This window comes from Lotus japonicus, chromosome 2 (genome assembly GCF_012489685.1).
Source record: "Lotus japonicus ecotype B-129 chromosome 2, LjGifu_v1.2".
NCBI lineage: Eukaryota > Viridiplantae > Streptophyta > Magnoliopsida > Fabales > Fabaceae > Lotus > Lotus japonicus.
In genome coordinates this window covers 51,919,638-51,940,370 of record NC_080042.1, presented here as the reverse complement: position 1 = coordinate 51,940,370, position 20,733 = coordinate 51,919,638, and the positions used below count along the sequence as shown (strand labels likewise).

At 33.3% G+C, this 20,733-nt stretch overlaps 2 protein-coding genes across 2 annotated transcripts; both read left to right on the top strand.

The window, feature by feature from the left end:
- The first annotated feature begins 2,968 nt into the window (after positions 1-2,968).
- Positions 2,969-9,879, top strand: LOC130735444 (uncharacterized). Its single transcript, XM_057587427.1, has 6 exons — positions 2,969-3,245; positions 5,457-6,016; positions 6,956-7,148; positions 8,627-8,691; positions 8,863-9,073; positions 9,279-9,879. Exons 1-6 carry the CDS (start codon positions 3,057-3,059, stop codon positions 9,639-9,641), a joined length of 1,581 nt encoding a protein of 526 aa, XP_057443410.1. The 5' UTR covers positions 2,969-3,056; the 3' UTR covers positions 9,642-9,879.
- A 1,130-nt stretch (positions 9,880-11,009) lies between these two features.
- Positions 11,010-13,397, top strand: LOC130736591 (protein FAR1-RELATED SEQUENCE 5-like). The gene has a single exon (XM_057588405.1). It carries the CDS (start codon positions 11,010-11,012, stop codon positions 13,395-13,397), a length of 2,388 nt encoding a protein of 795 aa, XP_057444388.1.
- The last annotated feature ends 7,336 nt before the right edge of the window (positions 13,398-20,733 follow it).

The following is a 20,733-nucleotide window of genomic DNA, read 5'->3' as shown; positions in this document are numbered from 1 at the left end:
CACTAAGTGTGAAACGCTTAAAACGAAAGGAAGAAGGTGAAGAGCGAATGAACATACTTGATTCACACAATTGTGTTTCACACTCAAGGGTGTGAAACACAATTCAGTTTCACACTCAAGATCGGGTGTGTTTTTTTTATATTTTCATTTCACACTCAAGAGTATGAAATATTTACAAATTTCACACTCATGAGTGTGAGTTGTTAATAATTTTATTTTTAAAAATAATTTTTGGTTTTTTTATATTTTCATTTCACACTCTTAGAGTGTGAAATATTTTTAAATTTCACCCTCAAGAGTGTGAAGGAACCAACTGTTAAGAATTTTATTTTTATTTTTAAATATTTCACTTTTTTATAATTAAATTTCACATTCAAGAGTTTCAAAAATGCAAGCTCACACCCTAATGTCAAACTTTCCTTCCTGTTCAAGGTTCAAATACTTTCATGTCAATTTTGGAATTTTTACAAACAACAAACACAGTTAGTTTATTATTTAATAAAGTCAATCAATTGTATATATCACATTAAGCACATGAGATATGTGAACCTTATTAGTGGTGAAGGCTTCTGTACAATCTACCATAACAACAGGAGATGATGCATTCATGTCATCAATTGCATTCATTAAATCTTCATCATCCTTCAATATATGACCTCATTCTTTCATAGCATCCACTTCATTATCTACTTCTTTCACATGATCCACCTTGATATGATCCCCTTCAGCCACATTATCGACTTTCTCAACGAGCACATGAGACATGATTAGCTATCCTGAAATGGAAAAGTGTAAGAATCAAAAAAGAAAAATTCACAAACAAGTAAATTTAACACTTTAGAGTGTGAAATGAACAACTATTTCTCACTTCAAAGTGTGAACTACAAACCAAATTCACACTCTAAAGTGTGAAATACGAACAACAGTGATAAAATGAAATTTTCACACTTACTAACTGTGAAACACTGAGTGTGAAAATGTTTCACCCTCACTGAGTGTGAAACACTTAAAACGAAAGGAAGAAGGTGAAGAGAGAATGAACATACCTCGGTTCACAATTACAAAGTATAAAATATTTTTACATATATTAAGTGTGAAAAGTGGCGACGAAGGAAACCATGAGATGAGAGTAAAAGTGAAGGGTGGTGTGACAAACAAAGATGATGGTAGTGATAAGGTAGGAAAAGGGATATGTTTGGAATGAAATTAAATTTTAAGGGTATTTGAGACATTTTAGTGCATAAAGGAGGGTGGGAGATTAATTGAGGGGGTGTCAAAACGAATGCCCATCATTCTCCTGTCACTCAGCACCCTCACCGGAGCTCTGCCCTTAGGTGAGGATTAAAAATTTAAAACCAAAAAGTGCACAAGCGTAAGGACAATGACCCAACTTTTTATCTGGTGAGAGCTTAAAACTAAATTCATTTACAAATTTAGGGACTAAAATGACCATTAACTCTTTTATTATATTAATATTGTTTCTCTTATAAATCACCCGCAGCAACATGCTAAGGCTATTGAGTTTTGTAACTAATATTAATATTAAAAAAAATACTAGCAACACTCATTTTAATACTTCTCATTCACTTGTCTAAGTCCTAACAAACTGAAAGTGAGACTCGTATTTTAAATCCCACATAAATGAGTGTTAATGAGAGCCTTACAATTTGTTTTCGTACATTGGAAAGATAAATCACACCCTTCAGAGATTGATCACAAACTTCTCACACCCAACTCATATGTCCCTTAGGCCTTAGCTCTTACCATTTGAGCTATCATTCAGGGACAATGAGAGTGTTATAGTGGAAGTGTTAAAGCGAGTGTTGTGTATTTAATAATAGATATAATAAATTTTAATAATAGATATATTCTACTTTACATATATATAATGATTAATTGATATTGAAATATATACTAAAATTATAAAATATAATTAAATTATTAAGATGATGTCCAACTTTAGTATTTAATTTTTATTATTAATTTTTTTTAGAACAAAAAGATTATATTAATAGTAAAGATAAGCCATGAGAACAATCCTCTCATGTGGATGAGTTGATAAAAATATAAAAGATACAACATGGATCCCAATCTCATGCTAGAGAGCAATGACCTTATCACACCCCCTTAACATGTTGTGTATTTAATTTTTATTTATACGTAAGAAGTTTTATTAGTTACTTTTTATAATTCGCCAACTTGTGATTAATAATTAAAATTATGATAATAATCTTAATTTTAATTTTAATATATAAGGAATTGAAAAGTTTTAAAACAAGTTATAAATATAAAAATTATTTTTACTATCTGATATTGTTATTAATGTAAAGTTATTCAATTTAATTGTTGTTATTTAACAATTGTCCTTATTAATTAAAATTGTTTCAAAAAAAATTAAAATTGAAATACTATGAAAATTTTAATAATATGAAAATTTATTTTTAAATATGGGAAATTAAAAATTTTAACAAATAGTAATTAATATAATGAATAGTAAAGTGGACGTAGTTTTTATTTTTTATTTTTTTATTATCTGATGTATTTAATACAAAGAAATTTTTTATTACTTAATGCACTGAATGCTGAGGATCATGTCTCCTTTCAAAATATATATATAATAATTTTATTATAATGTAAATGTAGTCAACTTCAATTATTATTATTATTTAAAATATTTCCTCAATTGTAATTAATAATTAGATTTACAATATTAACATTTATTTTTAAAATATGGGAAATTGAAAAGTTTAACAAATATAATGAAATATTTTGACAGTAAATATAATGAATTATAAAGTGGATGGAACTTTTTTAGTTTTTAATTTATTATCTAATGTATTTTTTACAAACCAATTTTTTTTACTACTTAATGTATTGAATGTGAAGTTTAAAGTCTTCTTTATACTACTAGTATAAAAGTAGACTTGACCCAGTTGAAGAAGCATTTCAAAGTTTGCATCTTTACCAATTTTCAAGGATAAGAAGCTTGAAACATCAATAGGGTAGGTTGAACTTGACACACAATTTGAACTCATAGTCATTCACAGAAGCAGATTATGAGAGATAATTACAACATGACCATTGGACAAGAGCAGAAGAATTTCGGATCAGGGCATTTTCGTCATCACAAGGACGAAATCTGGCACACATTCATCAAATCATTGCCGAGATCTACTGTGATCCTGGTTTTCCCCGTCGTCCTAATCATCGGCGCGCTGTTGTACACGCGCTCCATCGACATGAATGTGAGTTCTGTTTATAATTTACATCTTATTGTTTCCTTTGCCTCCGAAGTTGATTGGATCCATGAGTGTTCTTTTTTTCAATGTTGTTGGTTGTTTGTTTCCCACGTTGCATTTTGTCCTAAACAGAGAACATTTTTTTTTACAACCAATGAAAAGACATTGTCGTTTTGCTCAATCTAGTTAGCTAGCCCTATTTCATTTGTGTGGCTTGTGTAAAAAAGCATGTATGAAAATCGTGATTTGCATGTTAAAATGGTAATTTGCAATTAAAATGATTATATGGTGAAATATTATTAGAGGTACGTAAAACTCTTTTTTTTTTCTATATCATAAAAAAACTCTTATTTTTTAATATTAATTAAAATGAAAATTTTATAAAAAAAATGACAATAACAAAAAATTAATTATTTTTTATATAGAAAAGATAAATTACACTCTTAGGATTGATTAATGAACTTTCCCCCTCAAACTAATATGTGTTGAGCTTGAACTATCCTTCGAAGAATTGGTTAAATAATATTGTTCTCGATTCTTTTTATCCTTTTAATAAGTGAATGTAGTTTTTTTTTATATATCATAAAGATAAACTACATCTTCAAAGAATATTCTTCTCCGAAACTCATGTATTCAGTTCTGAACACTTGAGTTACCTTAACACACAAGAAATGAATTTTATATAATACTACAAGATTCCTTTTATGGGTGAACCTATGCACCAATTTTAGGGGTGTAATTTTACACCACCTACTTTGACTGGGTATAGCAGGTCAACACATTATTTTTTTTTAAGAAAAAATATTATTAAAAATTTATCATATATTAAATTTCTTTAAAAACAGATGTGTTGACCTGTTATAGCAGGTTAAAAAAAGTTGTCTAAAATTAGACCACTTTAAAAGTGGTCCACATTAGGGGTCACCTCCTTTTATAATAAGTTGAAAAAAGCAACGGGGACCCACTTGTGACTTTTTACTAGTCATGATTCATGAGCGAGTAATGATATATACACACCTCATTTTTTAAACACTTTATTTTCACCTCTTTTTGTTTCTATCTCTCTCATCTTATCATCTATCACATCTCATACTTTCTCTCTCATACTTTTTCTTTTCTTTCTATCTCTCTCTTCATTCCACCTCTTCCACCTCAAATTAGAGGTGTGTAAGTAACATTATTGTTCATGAGCCTTGTCATTTTGTGACACTTGTTGCAGCATTTATGTACATAGTTGGGTTGGAACTTGGGACCATAAGTTGTAAGTTGTAACGTAACGTTCCATTACATTATTAACTAGGTTCTTCCACGTTGCATTGTTGGGCGTGTTTTTCTTTATAGGTAAATGTTAGTTTTTAGTTATTTTAATAAATTTTTCTATTCTCAGAGCACATTTCATCTCACCCAATCTTATGTCATCTAACTCTTACCGCTTAAGTTAACCCTCGGTGACTAACATTTTTTTCTAGAATTTAAACCCTTCTTAGCTTTGAAAGACTGATGTTGCCCTTCTGAATGTAATCAACGGGGAATTATCTAGTGAAGAATGAACTTAAATTTTATCTACGACATTAACATCAAATTTCATTTAATAATGACTAAAATTGTGCTTGAAATAAAATGTGTAAGAATATTTGCTAATATTTTCTAAAATATTTTGTTGAATAATAATTTACTGACGAAGCAAATAAGTTTTGGATATAATCAAATTAAAATAAAAAATATGAAAATTAAGATAAAGAAAATGTGATTGGCAAATGGCAATCTGCATAAAACATAAAACTGTTTACATTAAAAGTGTATCCTAATTAAATCCTAAATATAGTCGAAATTAAGGGTGTAGTTTAGAAGATAAAAAAGAAGTTAAACGAAAATCTTGAGACATAAAAAAAAGATACTTTAAGCTTAAGGGGATAATATTGATATGCTCACATACCTATAAAATATTATGAAGAGATGCAAGTTTTTATATTCTTAATTATTCTAGAGGCAATGATCACTTCAAATTGCATAGTTTCCTCATAACAATATGTTTTACCTATGTTTCTTTCTTGATTAATTACTAAATTAAATAATTAAACAATGCATTCAATTAGTGTTGCCACAAAATAGGATGGAGTAAGTTTGGACAAATCTAATATTTTGAGAAGTTTATCATTCATCAAAGAAAAATATTGTTTACTAATATGGTTGATCACCACATTGTGTTGTGTGTAGGAGGTCCTTCCCGCAGATTCATCTCCCAAACAAACATTATTTAGCACCACAACACACGACGTACCAAACCAATCCCAGAAGCAAATGGAGATACCACTAAATTGCAGTGGGTACAACAACATCACCAAAACATGTCCTGCATATAACCCCTTCTCATGGACCAATCAGGACCGTTCATCGAGCCCCATGTGTCCCGATTACTTCCGTTGGATCCACGAGGATCTACGACCGTGGGCCCAGACAGGCATAACAAAGGAGATGGTGGAGAAAGCAAGAGCAACAGCAAACTTCAAACTAGTAATATTGAATGGGAAGGCTTATTTGGAGTGGTATGAGAAGTCTTTTCAGACCAGGGATGTTTTCACTTTGTGGGGAATTTTGCAATTGTTGAGAAGGTATCCTGGAATGGTGCCTGATTTGGAGCTCATGTTTGATTGTGTGGATTGGCCTGTGGTTTCAGTTGATGGGGATAGTGCTAAGAACCCGCCACCAGTTTTTCGTTATTGTGGGAATGATGCCACGTTGGATATTGTCTTCCCTGATTGGTCCTTTTGGGGATGGTAAGTAACCTTTTTCTTCCCTATTATGAAAAAAAAAATTAGAGTTGTTTCCTTTTGCACACTTTAAATAACTTTTTATTAAGATGCCTAAACGACCCTAGGTAAAGTTTAGGTGACATCACCTAGTCCTAAATGGATCAAGGACATTTAAGATAAATGATAAAATATGAAATTTCTAATCCACTTACTTTAAATATCATTTGTCAACCTAGGGCTAAAATGATGAACTCAATCTTTTACTTGAGTCATTTAGAAAATCCTCTTTTTATACTTTTAAGAATTTTAATTTTTTAATTCTAAAAGTTTTTTAATAAAATTAATTAGTTACATGCATGTTTTATTCAGTTTTATGTTTACACTTCAATGTACCAAAAAAATGTTTACACTTCTGAAATTTCTAAGTGGAAAGTGAATTTTTAATAAAACATAATTTTTAGAAGTGTAAAATGTTTTTTCCTGAAGTAGAAGATGATACACTTTTGTAAATAAAAAATTTACACTTTCAAAAGAAATAAAGAATTGCTAATTACACTTCCGAAAGAAAAAAAAAAATTACACTCCAAAAGTTGAAATTTCGAAAAAAAAAAAAAAATTAGAGCATGCGATTGTTGTTTTGAAAAATAAAAACTTGTTTGATGTAAGCAATTTCTAGAAATTGTTATTAAAATCCGTTCTAGTTTCAATTTTAAGACTGAAATCCCAATATAGCTCAAAAATATTTTTTTTGTTTTTGTTTTAGTTTCAGGTCACATCAGCTTTGCAAAATATCTGATTCAAGGTGTTTTTTTCTTTTTTTCTTTTAAAAATAGATTTAAATTTTGTTTATGAAAAACGAGAAGGGAATCAAAGAAGATCTTACCTTATGAAACTTTGTAATTATGATATTAAATTATTAACATACTAATATTGATGGCATATTGTGCGATCTCTGCTGCATAGGCCTGAGGTTAATATAAAGCCATGGGGAGTTTTGTTGGGAGAGTTAAAAGAGGTCAACAAGAAGACAACATGGATGAACAGAGAGTCTCATGCTTACTGGAAAGGCAATCCCGCTGTTGCTGAAACTAGACAAGATCTCATGAAATGCAATGTTTCTGACAAACAAGATTGGAATGCTCGTTTATATGCCCAGGTATCAACTTTCTTCGTTAGCTAGGTTCTATGTGAGTGCAGAAAATCCATTCCCTTAGGAAATGGTAAGTGTACACGCATGGAGGGTAGACATCCAAAGTGTGAATGTACTAAGGGTATGTTTGAGTAAACAACTTATTTAAGCACTTACGTTAATAAGAGCTTATAGCATAATTGCTTATTCATAAGCAAATCTAAACAACTTATACTTATATGTAGCCTATTCACATAAGTTTTCTTAAACACTTGCATAAGCGCTTATGCTATAAAATAAGTTTAAATGAGCTCTTTCAGGGCCTAATCGGAGTTTAGTCATCTAAAATTGCACACCTTACCATATTAGTCCGAAAACAAATTTAGTCACTGAAGCAGTCCATAAAAAGTTAAAACCTTACATTCTTTAAGGGATGAATGTGGTGATAGTTTAGTTCTTCAAGGGAATAATTTAGTGAGTGAATTGTTTTAGAAATATACACTTACAGTTGTATATTTTGTGATTCCATATTTTTGAGAATTCAAGTATGAGTTAGAGTCCCCATATTAGTTAAGTATGGGTGAGGAGAAGACTTTATAAGAGATGTGTCTCATAAACTTAATGCCTTAAGGTTTTGGGTTCAGATGTAGCGTTGATATCTCTTGGTGTCTTGCTCCTCGACCCATTGGCTCTCTTGTCTTCCCCAACAAGTGGTATCAAAGCCGATAGTCCGTGAGATCATGGTAACGACTTCTTATGTCGAAAGTCTTCCCAGCAGTGTGGCTAGGCGGTGGGTTCCGTTGACGCAGCGAATGACCGTACAATTGTGGATAGCATCCGCGGAGGGGCCATGATAATGTGGTGGTTACTCGCACTTGAATAGGAGATTGTTGAGAATTCAAGTGTGAGTTGGTGTCCCACATTGGTTAAGTATGGGTGAAGAGACAACTTTATAAGAGATGTGACCCATAAATCTAATGTTTTAAGGTTTTGGATTAAAATGTGACGTCGATATCTCTTCGCACCTCGACTCATGAGCTACCCTATCTCCTCCAACACATTAACCATTAAACATACTGCAGGTTTATCAGTAAAATGATTTGCTTGGAAACATATATGGCATGATAAATATGATTTAAAATGATTTGCTTAGCATGCTGATAAATAGGATTATAACATATCCGACATAAATATTCGATTATTGGCTTGGAAACATGGCATGATGTAAAAAAGTTAATGAGCATGATCTTAGAAAAGGTGCTTGGCAAAACACTAACTCAAAATATATGTAGACTGATCTAGCCATATCTTTAGTCATTCTGAAACTTTGACACACACTCTCATATCCAAGATTGAACAACTAGAACATTCTTATAATTCATACTAGATCTAACTCTACTAGAAAACTAGGTTAGGAGTGAGAGTTATTCATTCCTTTATAAGGATTTATTGTCTAACAATGAAACTTACAGCAAGCCTCTTAACAAATGAAAATTTTCTTCCAGGATTGGATTCGTGAAACACAACAAGGGTTCAAGCAATCAGACTTGGCAAGCCAATGCAATCATAGGTATAGCATTCAAACTTTGCTTTCTCTCTATGGAACATGAAAAAGTCCACAAGTTTGATTTCTTGCTTGCATTATACTTTTGTTCTGTGTAGTAATAAATTTTTAGTGATTTTATATTTATTGTGCAGTTATCAACAAGCTATTGTTTTAATTCAATCATGATGTGTGTAGGTATAAGGTTTACATTGAAGGTTCTGCTTGGTCTGTCAGTGAAAAATACATTCTGGCATGTGATTCTGTCACTTTATTTGTAAAACCCCATTACTATGACTTTTTCACAAGAGGGTTAATACCAGTGCACCACTACTGGCCCATCAAGGAAGATGATAAATGCAAGTCCATTAAGTTTGCAGTGGATTGGGGAAATAGTCACAAGGAAAAGGTAATCTTTAAGTTTTGCCTAGTCACCACAACAATAATTTAATTCTTACTAAAAGGATTTACCAGCAAGCAGTTAGTTCAAGTGGTATATGGTTGATTTCCATTGAATAAGGTCATGGGTTCAAGTTTTATGTACTTGGTGAAGAAGCTTAGCATTATCCTAATCTTGTACTTCATGTTTCATGGCTGTTTTTGGTGTTTATCAGGCACAGAAAATTGGAAAAGCGGCAAGTGATTTCATTCAAGAAGAGTTGAAGATGGACTATGTGTATGACTACATGTTTCACCTCCTAAGTTCTTATGCTAAACTCTTTAGATACAAACCATCCATTAGTGCTCAAGCTATTGAGCTATGTGTGGAGTCAATGGTTTGTAATGCAGAAGGATTTGAAAAGAAATTTATGATGGAATCATTGGTCAAGGGTCCTAAAAACACCATGCCATGCACCTTGCCTCCCCCTTATGATCCTCCATCTATCAATGAACAATTAAGGAGAAAGGAAGGTACAATTCAACAAGTGGAATCATGGGAGACAAGATATTGGGAGAAACAAAATATGACATCTTAATGCCAGGGTCGTCCAATACATAAAGTTCAAATAGGCAATTGCCTTAGGCCCAAAAAAATTATTACCTAATAATATATACCATTAAGATTTGAGAGAAGTAATTAAACAATTAAAAATCATGTCGTATTAATTGCAACGTAAATTATACAACGTGAGAATTGAGAAGTGCAGCTTTGTCAGTTATTAGTAGTATTTTGTATTGATAAATTTACATTTTCTGAAAAACTAATAAACAAAATATCCGTTATTTTCACATTCCTAAAATTGAAAAATTAATTTGTGTTTACTCATAATCTCATTAGCTTTATTTACTTATATTTATAGTATTGTATAAGTTTGCTCTTTAAATGACATACTTGATATCAAAGTGTTGTAAAATCTCTGATTGTTTCATTCATTCCTTGCATTCTATGTTCTATTGTTCATAAATTTTCATTTATTTTTCAGTATTATTTTATATATATTACAATCCTGCTTCTAACGGTTGCTATTGATAAAAGAAGTTTTTCAAAATTAAATTGCTTAAACCATATCTAAGGTCAACAATGTTACAAGTAGATATAACGAGTTAACTATCTTATCTATTGAAAGAAAAATATAAGAATTGATTTATTATAAAACTCATAAATGATTTCACTCTTCGAAAAGCTAGAAGATTAATATTAAAAATTAATAATTTATATGATATGTTAAGTCTCTTTAAGATTTTTGTCAAAAAAAGTTACTTTAACATCACCATAAAGGCAATTTCTGTGGTGCCCGCAACTTTTTTATGGGTAGCGTACAGGAATTTGACTGGCCAATCACATTATTTCATTTGTTTTGATTTATTTAAATCCTGGATAATAGCAATAGCCTTTCGTAAATCATGATTCTACCCCCTAACTTCATTTATTTTTAAGTTGGTCCCTTGGCTAAGGTAAAAGAAAACAAAAGCTGAGTATAAAAAATCTTGAAGGAAATTTACATACTGGGTTTATGAAAGCTTAGATTAGTGTTTAGGGTTTATGAGATAGGGTTTGTTTCTGAAGTCACCTAGCTTGATTTCTAAATTTCTTTTCATCGATTTGAACTGTCGTCATTGGTTAGGCTTTGGGTTGTGTGATTTCGAGGGATTCACAGGTGGATGCTTCTCCGATTGTGCGTTCACTGATGTGTCGCTGTTAGATTTTGAAACGGGTGATTGGATCTATTGAGCAGGGATCGAAGTTGTCTGTGGATATTTGCGACTAATTGAACTGGTATGATTTTTAATAATTCTTATCCTAAATATGGTTTTATTAATATTTTATTTTTCGTCAGTAATTTCGTCGGTTAGGTAGCATTGTGATGAATCATTGGTTCTGTTTTTTTTTCAGAGTTGGGAAAATGAATGATTCTGAAGAAGATAATTGGCTTAATCCGTTTGATGACGACCTTTGTATCATCGATGAGGATGAAAGTCTGAATTCTAACCCTGTCAACGATCCTGAGAACGATGGGAATGAGGATGAAAATTGTTTGAAGGAGGATGAAAATGGTTTGAAGGAGGGTGAGAATCTGATTGATGTGAATGTAGGGGATAATGAAGGTGGAAATTTTGTGGATGTCGATGAGATGATTGAGACTGTACAGGACAGTCAAAAGGACTCTGATATAGATGTTAAAGTCATGAAAATGATTACTGAATTGTCTGCAGACGACATTAGAGAGTTGGATTTTTGTTCTGAGGAGGAAGCATGTGAATTCTATTCCAAATATGCTCGTTTCCGTGGATTCTCTCCAAGAAAAGATGATGTTTACAAGGATTCTGATGGCAATATTATCTCACGTCAGATAGTGTGCAATAGGGCTGGTCAAAGGCATCAGAAGCATATGCATAATGGTGGTAGAACAAAACAACCTAAGCCTATTACTAGAGTCTGTTGCCTTGCTATAATTCGATTTCGTTGTGTTTCTAGCAGTAAAAGGTGGAAAGTTGTTTTTTTTTGCGATGAGCACAATCACCCATTAACACCATTTAAGCATGTTCATTTGATTCCAAAATTCCGGCAGTTGAGCGAAGGGGACAAAGCTCAAGGAGATGGTATGAACCTGGTTGGTGTGAGGACCCGCAATATTATGGAGGTGATAATTGGCCAAAAAGGGGGGGCTGAGACTGTAGGCTTTACCAACAAGGACTTGTCCAACCACCTAGACAAGGAAAAAAGGAAGAGAATCAAAGATGGTGATGCAGTTGCGGCGCTACCCTATTTACAAGGAAAATGTGACAGTGACCCACTATTTTTCTTCAAGTACAACAAATCAGAAGAAGGTAATCTCCTTAACTTGCTCTGGTGTGATGGCACTAGTAGACTTGATTATAATGTGTTTGGTGATGTGGTTGCCTTTGATAGCACATACAAGAAGAACAAGTATAATAAGCCTTTGGTGATTTTTTGTGGATACAACCACCACAAGCAAACAACTATCTTTGCTGCTGCACTTGTTCATGATGAGAAAACGGAGACTTACAAATGGGTTTTGGAAACCTTGACTGAAGAAATGTTTAACAGACATCCTAAGGTGGCGGTTACAGATGGAGATAAAGCAATGAAGGAAGCTATTAGAGTTGTGTGGCCGAATACCACGCATCGTCAATGTGCATGGCACATTCACCAGAATGCTATAAAAAAGACTAGAAATACTGATTTTGCAGATGAATTCAAGTTATTTGTGTATGCTAACTTGAACCCTAACAGGTTTGGAGAGAAGTGGGATAAACTGATTGAGAAACATGGTCTAGCCAACAACGAATGGATTGAGATGATGTATGAGACAAGAGCTTCTTGGGCAAGCACCTTCATGCAAGACAAATTTTTTGCTGGTATTCGTACAACGTCTTTATGTGAAGGTATTAACTCATTCATAAAGAATTATCTGCATTGTAAGTGTTCTTTGTTGGATTTTCTTTTCAATTTTGAGCGGGCTTTGAAGAAATACAGGCACAATGAGTTGGTTTCTGATTTTAAGTCTTCTTATGGTGAGCCTGTTATCACAACTGCACTTAGTGGCATTGAGTATGGAGCTGCCAAAATATTAACCGGGGATATGTTCTGGGAAGTTAAGAGTCAAATTGAAGATGCTCTAGGGATAAATGTGGAGCGTGAGGAGGTGTCCAATATTGTGATGATGAAAATGAGAAAAATTAGTAATCACATAAAAGAATATATTGTGGTTTATGATAAGAACCAGAAAAAGTTTGTCTGTGATTGTGGTTATTATGAGTATTTTTTTATTCCTTGTTCTCACATAATAGCTGGGATGAGAAGTGAGTATATTGATGAATTTCCAACCAATCTAGTTTCTAAGAGGTGGTTGAAATCAGCCAAGTCTGCTCATGTGTATTCAATTACAGAGCCTAGTATTCAATCACAGAATTTGAAATTGTTGCGAAAAGGAGCTATGTCTGCCGCATGCAACTATCTCGCAGAAATGGCATGCGAAAAGGATGATGAATATGCAAGTGTAATGGAAGGCATTTATAAACTGTTGAGGGATGTTCAGAAGAGTCGCAAACCGGGTTGTACATCAAACAGTGCAGCCTTTGATGTGGGTGATCCAATTGTTGTACCGGCTAGAGGTGCCCCCAAGAAGAACAAAACTGGCACCAAGAGAAGGCAGTGCTCAAATTGCAGGGGTATTGGACGCACGATTCGTACGTGTCCGGCTTTGCTTTATTCTGATCAAGTCCCTAATACTGAAGGAGGTGAATCTGCAACTGAAGGAAGGAAATGAGGACAGCTTACACGACGAGGTGATTGTGATATTCACCATATTTATTGCCTGTGCTTAGCATTATCATGTTGCATGTGCATTTTGGATAGATAGTTGCTTAAATTGAAATGATTTACAGGTCAACGTTGGCAGCTTAGATCGGCAAAATAATGGGGCTTCGGTGGCAAGTAAACTTAAATCTCAGCAGCGAGAGCACGGAAATGTGTCGTCATCCACCCAAGTATCTGTAAATGAAATGCTTGTCATTCATCTTAAATTTTCTTGCATTGTGCTCAAGTTTTCTTTTTAGAGTGATTGGTGCTTACAATCTGTGCAGAATTTGCGTTCAAATCAGAACCCGGGGTCGAGAAAACAAAATAAGCGTAAGTCTCAGCAGCGAGAAGTCCCAGTCATGATACATTCAAGCCAAGTATCTGGGAATGAATTGGTGAGTATTTTCCATTTTCTTCTTATTTTTTAGTTTACTTAAATGCATCAATGTGTGAGTCTCTGATTCCTGGTCATAACCTGTGCAGACTCAGAGTTCACCGAATAATGCAGGTCGCGGTGATGTGGATAACAACAGAGTTACTTTGTTGCCCCAGCATCCACAGGAAATACCTTTGACCCAAGCATCTGTGAATCAGGTAATTAGAATGGTTGTATAATTTATTTATTTTCCCTTCAGTGGTGTTTACTCAAGTTCCTCATTAAATTGTTTTCTCGTGGACATAATCTGGGTAGGTACAGGTTTATAACATGGAGCCTATTGTACAACAAGTCCACTATCCTGTTGTTCGTGCTTCAGCTGGACTTCCATTTTTGCAACCTACTTATGCCGTGAATATGACTGATGGAGTTCAGGTGTTTCCACAGTTTATACAGCACCAAAACGTCCAGGTTCCTTACCAAGGAGTTCAGATGCAAACGCTTTTTCAAGCTGGACCTTCTGGCTTACTCCCGACATTCTCATCGACGTTGGCGGCAGTCGATAGGAGACACAATAGAAATTCAAGTTTAGGAAATAATTGAAAGCATTTCATTTTAGGCACCTTCATTTTAAGTCAGTTTGATTTTGATATTGGAACAAATTATGGTTTTGGATTGTAACAGTTATTAGTGTAACTTGATGTAGCGTTAACATGTATTTGTGTGAAAAAAAAATTATTAAATTATATTTTAAAAACATCTTCTGAAAAAACAATATAAGTGCAGACTTTACAATATGTGAAGCACTTTTTTCATGCATTTTTTTTTGGGTCAAAGAGTGTTGTTCATCTCACAAAAGGGTCAAGCCCAAAAACCAGGAGCCTGTTACAAGTGAGGTTCAAAATAAAATGATCAAACAATAAGATTACAACAACCAAAAAAAAAAAAGCTGATCACTGATTGCATTAAAGCTGCCTTTGTTCACATTAAGAATTGGTTGAACCCAAAACTTTTTTTATTTGGCCTTTTGTTGTGAAGACCAGCAATGAAATTTTTATTTTTGGTCTGTTAGCCCATTGATCAATATAAACTGCGTTTTAGATCCTTTTATAGTCCCCAAAGGTTTTCATTTTGGTCCGGTTAGAAAATTTCATCAGTATAAATCAACTTCAAACATGACAAATTATACTAGTAAAACGTAAAATTATCGCTAATAATTAAGGACAGTAACCAAGATTATCAGCAAAAGCTACCGAAATTGTTCCAAAACGTCACCGAACATATCGGTGAACATAAAAGTACGGTTACCAAACAACATAGCATAGGTTCAAATTATAAATTTCAGCAAAAAAAAAAACACAGCCAGTCCAGTTTCCATCTCCACTCCACCCTAATCAGCAAAGGCAATCATGATGTCCACAATTCTCTGATTCATGTAATCAAACTTGAAAGCACAGACATCCCCTTCTGCAAGCTGATACTTTCTAACGAATTCCCTCCAGCCACTACCAAACTTGCTCTTCGCCTGGCCATGAATGAGTTTGCATTCCACCAGTTTATCATTTGGACCCTCATATGGACCTTTCAGAAACACTGGATCAGATCCAAACTTCTTTAAGTGCTTCCCAATTTTCACGGGTAGGTCCTAAGAAATTGCATAAAACATGGGTTATATGCTTGCTTACATGGTACAAGAATTAAAAATGCTGATGAAAATAAATATAGAAAGAACAGCAAGTTACCAGTTGGCTTCCTTCGGCATGATGGTCTTTGAGGGTAACAGTGAAGGAGGGATTATCAGATTCATGGTTAAATAGCACAAAGGTGGAGTTGGGAATACGCTTGAAAGGGGGTGTTACTGTAGGTGGTGGAACAGACAGGTAGGGGTGTTCATCGGTTTGGATCGATCCGATGAAACCGACGAACCGAACCGAACCAAATTAATTGGATTGGTTTTTTTTGTTATTCGGTTCAAAATCGATCCAAACCGATAAAAACCAATGAAGATTGGTTCGGTTCATGGTTTGAAAAATAAAAAACCAATGAACCGATGAACCGAACCAATTATATATATTTAGGAAATATTTTAATATGCATATATATATATATATGTATGTATGTATTTTATAAAGAATATTTTCGAAGAAATATTGTTCATGTTAGACTTATTATGTTTTCGTTTACTATTATTAATTTGTAATGGTAATAATATTAAACACTAATTTAATCATTTCTACATTGTTAAGGACTTAAGTTGTTGATTATGGATTAAGCTATGAGTGAGTTATTGATTTGACATTTTTATGCATTGTTAAGTTGTGAATCATATGTGGTTGCTATATATTTAAAGTTGTGAAATTGATATTGACAAAAAAGAAAAAGAAGTTGTGAAACTGATGAACCGAACCGATCCAAACCGTTCATCATCGGTTTGGTTCGATTCGGTTTTGAAATTTTATTTGTTAACAATCGTACGAAACCGAACCAATGAATTTTGATTGGATCGGTTTTTGGTTTCACCTAAAACCGGTCCAAACCGAACCGCGAACACCCGTACAGACAGGTATTCACGAAGCTTATTAACATCATCTTCCTCTGTCTTTACGGGCCAGCCATGATATTTGATTTGCTTATGCTTAGCATTGAAAATAACAATCTTAAATCTTGACCTGCCCACACATTTGAAGAGGAACCAGCACACACCAGTGAAACAAAAGACATTGCGTAGCCGTGACCATCCTGTTGTCAAGTACCCTTTTCCATGCAATCTTTCATACCTAACTTTGTGTGTTACACCTAGAGGTTCAGTCAGATACCAAGTGCAGTCCACCCGGTAATTGCCCATCTTGACCAATGTCTCAGGGACTTCTATGTGAGTCTACAAAGAGGAAATCCAAATAAGAAATCATCAGACTAAAATATACATGTATGTGTATGATCAGATAGTATCTAATTAGAATACAGAATATTACCATAACTTGTTCATGACATGCAACGAAATCGTGCTCGGGGATCCTTTTTTGACTGGGTGCCATGGTAGAACACAGTAGTTGCTTCTATAAACATGTTTGCACAAAAAAACATGAAGTAAATCATATGATTTTCACCACATTAAAGAGGAAAAGTAAGAAAAGAGCACATAATAAATCGTTTAAAAGTAGCACATGCATGAAAATCAGGGTAAAGGACAAACACACACAAAGTATTCTATTGGACAGAGATTATTCAATATGATTTTCATCACAATGAAGAGGGAAAGTAAGATAAGAGTAATACATTAGATGTATAACAAGCATGAAAAATCAGGGGAAAGGGAGAATGGCAAAATATTCAATCTCACAGTAAGTGAAAAAAGGCAAAGTATTAAATTTGACAGGAAATGAGTTACAATTGGAACTATGTAATTTAAGTAAAAATTTGTCATAAACAAATGTTTGGTAAAAAATGGAAAAGAGACTATCAGTATTGAAAAAGGTGGAAACTTTGAACATGAATATGGCATATACCATAAAGACATAATCAGATGGTCAAAGGTCGCTGTCAGTCTCAACAAAGATGAAAAATTTGTGATGGACCATGGCATATAACATAAAACATAATTAGTTCTTTTGTACTGCAGGCAAAGGTCACTATCATACCGAAGAAGGGTGGAAAATTCGTAATGACAAGTTTCATAAAGAAATCAATACCCATTAGAAATAGAACATGCATGAACATCAGGGGGGAAAGGGAAACGGAAAGCGATTCAATCTGACAAAAACTTGTGAACTCAATGTTTTCCATGCACAACTAAATCGGCGACCCAAGTTTCATGAATATCAAAAAGAAATCAGGAATATCAAGTATCAAAATGGAGTGAAAATTCTGTAAAATTGAAATAATCTTACCAGAGATGAGTGTCTGCAAGCGTCTCACATGTCCGTGCAAAAAAACCCTAAAATCGCCGTCCACTGCTTGAAAGAATGTCTACCCTCTCGATTTCTCCTATGAGTGGGTTGTGATGGTTTTTTGTTCTTGATAATCGAATAATCGAATAAGCATTGAATGATCGTAATCGATCATATGGGAAATATAAAAAGTTGGTGAAAAAGTTTCTTTGTGTTTTGATGAGTTAATTCTTTTTTACTGAATATATAAATTTTGAGTCTCAAAAAAAACAAAAAACAATCACTATCTAAGTGGTTAATACTACTCCTATTTAGCAATTGGTCCAAGGTTCAAATCTAAACTTGGACAGTTTTTTATTTTTACTAATATGTTAACATTTTTAAATTTAGTTATATAAAAAAATAATATATTTTATTTTTGGCGAAAAATCTCTTTTTTTTTGTCATAGATTAATTAACCTTAATCATGGCTGGAACCCTAGAGCATCTAACATAACCTAAGAAGCATTGATTCGTCGTTCGGTGGGACTAATGATCTTAGGCCAATGAACCATAATGCTAACCCTAAATATGTGATACGCATGACTCGTACTATATCGTTGTGTGATCCATGCACGAGGGTGAGCAAGCGATTTGGATAGCTTGGTGTGAGTCACTATATCGCAGGAACCCTACAACATCTAACATAACCTAAGAAGCATTGATTTGTCGTTGCGTGGGACTAATGGTGTTAGGCCAATGAACTGTAACGCTAACCCTAATATGTGTTACGCATGACTCGCACTATATCGTTGTGTGAGCCATGCACGAGGGTGAGCGAGCGATTTGGATAGCTTGGTGTGAGCCACTATATCGCGGGAACCCTACATCATCTAACATAACCTAAGAAGCATTGATTCGTCGTTGCGTGAGACTAATGGTGTTAGGCCAATGAACCGTAACGCTAACCCTAATATGTGATACGCATGACTCGTACTATACTCGTACTATATAGTCTAAATGTCTAATACACTCTAGCACATGAACCCTAATGCATCAAGTGGCGGAACTTGGACAACAGAGTTACAGAGTATATACTTAAAGAGTAATGATAAATAAATTGGGTTATATTTAAAATTGTTATACTTAAATGACAATTATAAATAAATAGATGTATATAAAATCTCAAAATTAGTATTTAAAGATAATATTTAGAATTGTTATACTTAAATACTAATGATAAATAAATAGATGTAAATAAAATCCCAATAAAAATATTTAAAGATTCTATTTAAAATTGTTATACTTGAAGTTTAATGATAAATAATTAGATGTAAACAAAATCCCAAAGTAAATATTTAAAGAGATGGAGCAAAATAATACGAAAATGTTAAAAAATAAAAAAGGTTGGGTGGGATCGAACCCTACCAAACAAGGTTGAATAGATAGTGTGCAAACCACTAGGACAAGGGAGACGTTATGAATTTATATGACTTTTATTCTATAAATAGTATGTATCAAAGAAATAAATTTAACCTAATCATTAAATGATCGTAACAGACCAGTGGGAAAGACGAAAAGTTGTTTTCTTGGTTTTTTATAAGTTCTGTTTTAATATATGGGACATATAAGTATTGAGTTGACCAGATAACTAAAAACAATCATTGTCAAAGTGGTTAATGCTACACTTATTTAACCATAGGTCCAAGGTTCAAATCTAAACTTGGACAGTTTTTTTTATTTTTACTAATATGTTAACATTTTTAAATTTAGTTATATAAAAAAATAATATATTTTATTTTTGGCGAAAAATCTCTTTTTTTTTTGTCATAGATTAATTAACCTTAATCATGGCTGGAACCCTAGAGCATCTAACATAACCTAAGAAGCATTGATTCGTCGTTCGGTGGGACTAATGATCTTAGGCCAATGAACCATAATGCTAACCCTAAATATGTGATACGCATGACTCGTACTATATCGTTGTGTGATCCATGCACGAGGGTGAGCAAGCGATTTGGATAGCTTGGTGTGAGTCACTATATCGCAGGAACCCTACAACATCTAACATAACCTAAGAAGCATTGATTTGTCGTTGCGTGGGACTAATGGTGTTAGGCCAATGAACTGTAACGCTAACCCTAATATGTGTTACGCATGACTCGCACTATATCGTTGTGTGAGCCATGCACGAGGGTGAGCGAGCGATTTGGATAGCTTGGTGTGAGCCACTATATCGCGGGAACCCTACATCATCTAACATAACCTAAGAAGCATTGATTCGTCGTTGCGTGAGACTAATGGTGTTAGGCCAATGAACCGTAACGCTAACCCTAATATGTGATACGCATGACTCGTACTATACTCGTACTATATAGTCTAAATGTCTAATACACTCTAGCACATGAACCCTAATGCATCAAGTGGCGGAACTTGGACAACAGAGTTACAGAGTATATACTTAAAGAGTAATGATAAATAAATTGGGTTATATTTAAAATTGTTATACTTAAATGACAATTATAAATAAATAGATGTATATAAAATCTCAAAATTAGTATTTAAAGATAATATTTAGAATTGTTATACTTAAATACTAATGATAAATAAATAGATGTAAATAAAATCCCAATAAAAATATTTAAAGATTCTATTTAAAATTGTTATACTTGAAGTTTAATGATAAATAATTAGATGTAAACAAAATCCCAAAGTAAATATTTAAAGAGATGGAGCAAAATAATACGAAAATGTTAAAAAATAAAAAAGGTTGGGTGGGATCGAACCCTACCAAACAAGGTTGAATAGATAGTGTGCAAACCACTAGGACAAGGGAGACGTTATGAATTTATATGACTTTTATTCTATAAATAGTATGTATCAAAGAAATAAATTTAACCTAATCATTAAATGATCGTAACAGACCAGTGGGAAAGACGAAAAGTTGTTTTCTTGGTTTTTTATAAGTTCTGTTTTAATATATGGGACATATAAGTATTGAGTTGACCAGATAACTAAAAACAATCATTGTCAAAGTGGTTAATGCTACACTTATTTAACCA

Coding starts and splice junctions, on each gene's coding strand:
- LOC130735444 (XM_057587427.1), top strand. CDS start 3,057: ATGAGAGATAATTACAACATGACCATTGGACAAGAGCAGAAGAATTTC. Junction 8,692..8,862: donor GCAAGCCAATGCAATCATAG/GTATAGCATTCA, acceptor TGATGTGTGTAG/GTATAAGGTTTACATTGAAG. Junction 9,074..9,278: donor GAAATAGTCACAAGGAAAAG/GTAATCTTTAAG, acceptor GGTGTTTATCAG/GCACAGAAAATTGGAAAAGC.
- LOC130736591 (XM_057588405.1), top strand. CDS start 11,010: ATGAATGATTCTGAAGAAGATAATTGGCTTAATCCGTTTGATGACGAC.